The sequence below is a fragment of the Pyrus communis genome, chromosome 10 (assembly GCF_041283825.1).
Source record: "Pyrus communis isolate YQ-2024b chromosome 10, ASM4128382v1, whole genome shotgun sequence".
NCBI lineage: Eukaryota > Viridiplantae > Streptophyta > Magnoliopsida > Rosales > Rosaceae > Pyrus > Pyrus communis.
The window spans coordinates 1618166-1621554 of NC_142574.1; the positions used below are offsets into that span (position 1 = coordinate 1618166).

The following is a 3389-nucleotide window of genomic DNA, read 5'->3' on the forward strand; positions in this document are numbered from 1 at the left end:
AGGGGAAAAGGTAGTTTAGGGCACAAAGGATAGGGAATTGTTATTAGCACTCCAAAAATCTCATTCTACACTCCAAACTTTCTATATTAGGAAAGAAAAATACAGTTGTGAAGAGTAGAATGAGATTTTTGGAGTACCAATAACACTTCCCAAATGATATTGAGTTTATAAACCAGGAAAATGTCTAAGCAATTTATTGGTGCCAATGTGACTGTTATCTAAATAGCGTAGTTGTGGTAAAAATGAAAAAGGCAAAAGGGGTAACTGTAAATAGTTATTGTACTTAAGTGTAAATTGTCCCACAACTTGTCCAGGGACTAGTGCATATAAGTTGTAATTGCAAGAGCAAGGAGCAAGCTCTGGATTAGATAGACGGATGGACTTGGTTTGGTATAATTCCAAGTCGTCGTTGGTGTTTCTTCTTCTCTGTTGCCCAGCCACCCAGGACTATAGTCCTTATTTGGTAGGTATTTATTGCAAGGCTAACTATGGGATTGGAGATAGACAAAGGGAGATGGGACATGGAGAATGGTTTGCCAAGTTTGTTTAGAATGGATCGGGATCAATGGCCGTTGGATCCCTAGTTATTGAATATTTAGTTAAAGATTCAATGTATATGAATCTCGGTCTATGCTATGAATCTGTTTTTACAATTTTCGTTCATTGTGTATCATGTAATATGCCTAATGTTAGACAATCCACTTGTTTTATTAGAGACAATTGTATTTGATGCAGTTCCTAATTTCTGTTTTCTGACTTGCTTCAATCGACATTCTCTTGATATTTCTTTTCCATTTTACTTGGTTTTATGATAGTGAGAACATTCAACATGGCCTCTTCTTCCTCTAGTTGCTCCTTTGTGATACATATCTCTGTTTTTGTACTAAAACATGTATCCTACTTGCTTTTAAAGGAAATGCCTTCGTACACTTTTGGAGAAGCGAGTACTTTTGGTGGAGCTGGAATGGGAAAGGCTGTTAGTGGTGAAATGACAGGTCCTCCAATGGCTGATCATTCTATGAGGGGCAGTCCTAGAGCTACGTCTTCTGATCTATTAGCATATGGTCGAAATATGAGTCTTAATAATCAGTTCCCAGTTGATACAATGCCTAGGCCTGGGCGTGAAACAGTTCCCTTACCTCTGGATGCATCCAGCACTTTATATGTTGAAGGACTTCCTCCTGATAGCACAAGGAGGGAAGTAGCTCGTATCCTTTATGATCTTTCTATGATGCCTATGAATGATTGCATATTGCTTTCCAATCTTATTGTTTTAGTCAATAATTTTTCAATCCCTCATCCTATACATTACTCTTCAAGATATCTTTCGTCCTTTTGTGGGATACAAAGCAGTGAGGCTTGTGAACGAAGAGTCAGGTTTGTCCATAATGCAGCGTGGCAGGGATCCTCTTATTCTTTGTTTTGTGGATTTTGAAAATCCAGCCTGTGCAGCAACTGCTCTGAGTGCCTTGCAAGGTCATTGCCTTTTTCTTGTCATCAACCTTCGTGACTATCAGTGCCAAAGAAAGCTTAAACCTTCGTTCTGTTTTTATTTGTTTCCTTATACGTTCGTAAGTGCTATTTTCTATCGTACCTTATTCAACCATGTAAATGGAAAATTTATGTTAAAATTCTTTCATGCATAGTAGGTATAAAGTGGTTGAGGCGGTTCACAAAAATGTTATAGATGGCTTCTTGTGTTTAATATTGGAGTTCATAATATCTCTACACTCCAGATCGCGTAGAACTAACTGGATTGCTCATTATTTTCCCGTGCTTGTTGTCTTTGAAACGCTGGAAGATGCTGACATTTGTGTTGCATTCGTAGGTTATGAAATGGATGAACAAGCTCCTGATTTTAATTACTTGCGACTGCAGTTTTATCAGTTCCCGGATCCCAGGTCTAGACCTTGCCGTAACAAGGGGTGATTGGCATTAGGTGATGAGAAACATCTGTGTTGATGTAATCAAGATTGCATTTGCTCTTATACATTATATATATATATATATATATATATATATATATATTGCTCAGGCTTGGGCACACACTAATTGTAAGCACTTCTGATGCACATTGTTGTTCTAGGTAGTGAAATATCAGAAACAGTTTTATAGTTGTGTTAAACGATCTGATTTTGCACGTCCATGGTCTACAATTTACTCAAGGAATGTTTTAATTCTGAATATCTTCTTTTCTCTGATATTATACCGTGCATAGACTACCACAAAATTAGTACAGAGATAGTTTGCCTATAGATTGTTTTCATATTCTAGAAGACTTCCATGGCCCGGGTATCTTGCCACCATAGTGTCCCGTACATTTTTCCTCCACATTAGTTATATATTTATCTGGACATTCTAACCTAATGAAGTCCTACAATCATCATAACTCATTTTACTTAGCTTATGCTCCTTACAATGTTTGATGAACTCACATAAGAAACTCATAGAAATTTGTTCCCAGTCATTACCTTTGGACTGCAGTTGAGGCTTATGCTATATCCTCACAATGCTAAGCACTAGCTAGTGGGCTGTCGACTAATCTATGCCACTGTATACATCACATGGGCTTTGAACTCTATCTCAATTATTGTAAAGACGTTGGCCTCTTCAATGAAAGAGCCCATAGTCCTATGCTGCTAGAGCTCCCCCACCATTCTTGGAATTAATATAGTGTTAGGACATATCGCTCTATTTCTCATATCACGTGACTAATGATTCATTTGGAGTTACTTCTTTAGGAAACACTTAAACTACAAGTGCTTTTATTGTACAGAATCTTTATAAGCATTCCAAGCGTTCATTGAAAAAGTATTTGAAAGTGTTTCTTGAAAAAGCATTTGACAAATGCTTCTCTAAAAAGAGCTTATTGAGTCAATAGAATTTCTAAGTTTTTTTCTGCCAAGCACAACAGAACGCATTTAGCTTTTTCCAGAACCAATCCCAAACAAGTTCTAAGCAAAGAAAGGGCAATATAGCCTGAAGACAACAAAGAATTTCCCTGACGTTAAAGGTTCTGTTTGTTCGGTTACTAGACCCAAAAAAAAATAGAAAACTTGAAGTGGGCAATGAATTGGTTTTCGATTTCCATTAAATTGGCACAACATTTGGCATTGTTATGCAAAAAGATACTTTTTTCTTAACATTAATTTTACACACTCTCTTGTCTGTGGTATAAAATGAGCTAGGGTTTAGTTGGAGAACAAGTCTAAGTGGTAGCATCACTTACATTACATGCCATGTGGGCTGGAGGGTTTCATTTGGTGCCATTACCCCTTTTTATGTTCTATAATCCTTTTGGAACTGGAAGAGAAAGTGGAGGGGAAAAGGCAATTTAGGGCAAAAAGGATATTGAGTTTATAAACCAGGAAAATGTCCAAGCAATTTTT

General features: G+C 37.1%; 1 protein-coding gene across 2 annotated transcripts; it reads left to right on the plus strand.

The window, feature by feature from the left end:
- Positions 1-307: 307 nt before the first annotated feature.
- LOC137727293 (RNA-binding protein 2-like) lies at positions 308-2184 on the plus strand. 2 transcript variants are annotated; one of them, XM_088677500.1, is made up of 4 exons: positions 308-463; positions 914-1208; positions 1321-1571; positions 1829-2184. In XM_088677500.1, exons 1-4 carry the CDS (start codon positions 377-379, stop codon positions 1937-1939), a joined length of 744 nt encoding a protein of 247 aa, XP_088533626.1. In that variant the 5' UTR covers positions 308-376; the 3' UTR covers positions 1940-2184. The 2 variants fall into 2 exon arrangements, with proteins under 2 accessions (XP_088533626.1, XP_068322257.2); XM_068466156.2 differs by having other exon boundaries at positions 1321-1476.
- The last annotated feature ends 1205 nt before the right edge of the window (positions 2185-3389 follow it).

What these genes read in the sequence shown, in the direction of transcription:
- LOC137727293 (XM_088677500.1), top strand. Translation starts at nt 377, where the DNA reads ATGGACTTGGTTTGGTATAATTCCAAGTCGTCGTTGGTGTTTCTTCTT. An exon ending in CACAAGGAGGGAAGTAGCTC is followed by an intron (nt 1,209 to 1,320) that starts GTATCCTTTATG and finishes TTACTCTTCAAG; the next exon opens with ATATCTTTCGTCCTTTTGTG. An exon ending in ATTTGTTTCCTTATACGTTC is followed by an intron (nt 1,572 to 1,828) that starts GTAAGTGCTATT and finishes TTGCATTCGTAG; the next exon opens with GTTATGAAATGGATGAACAA.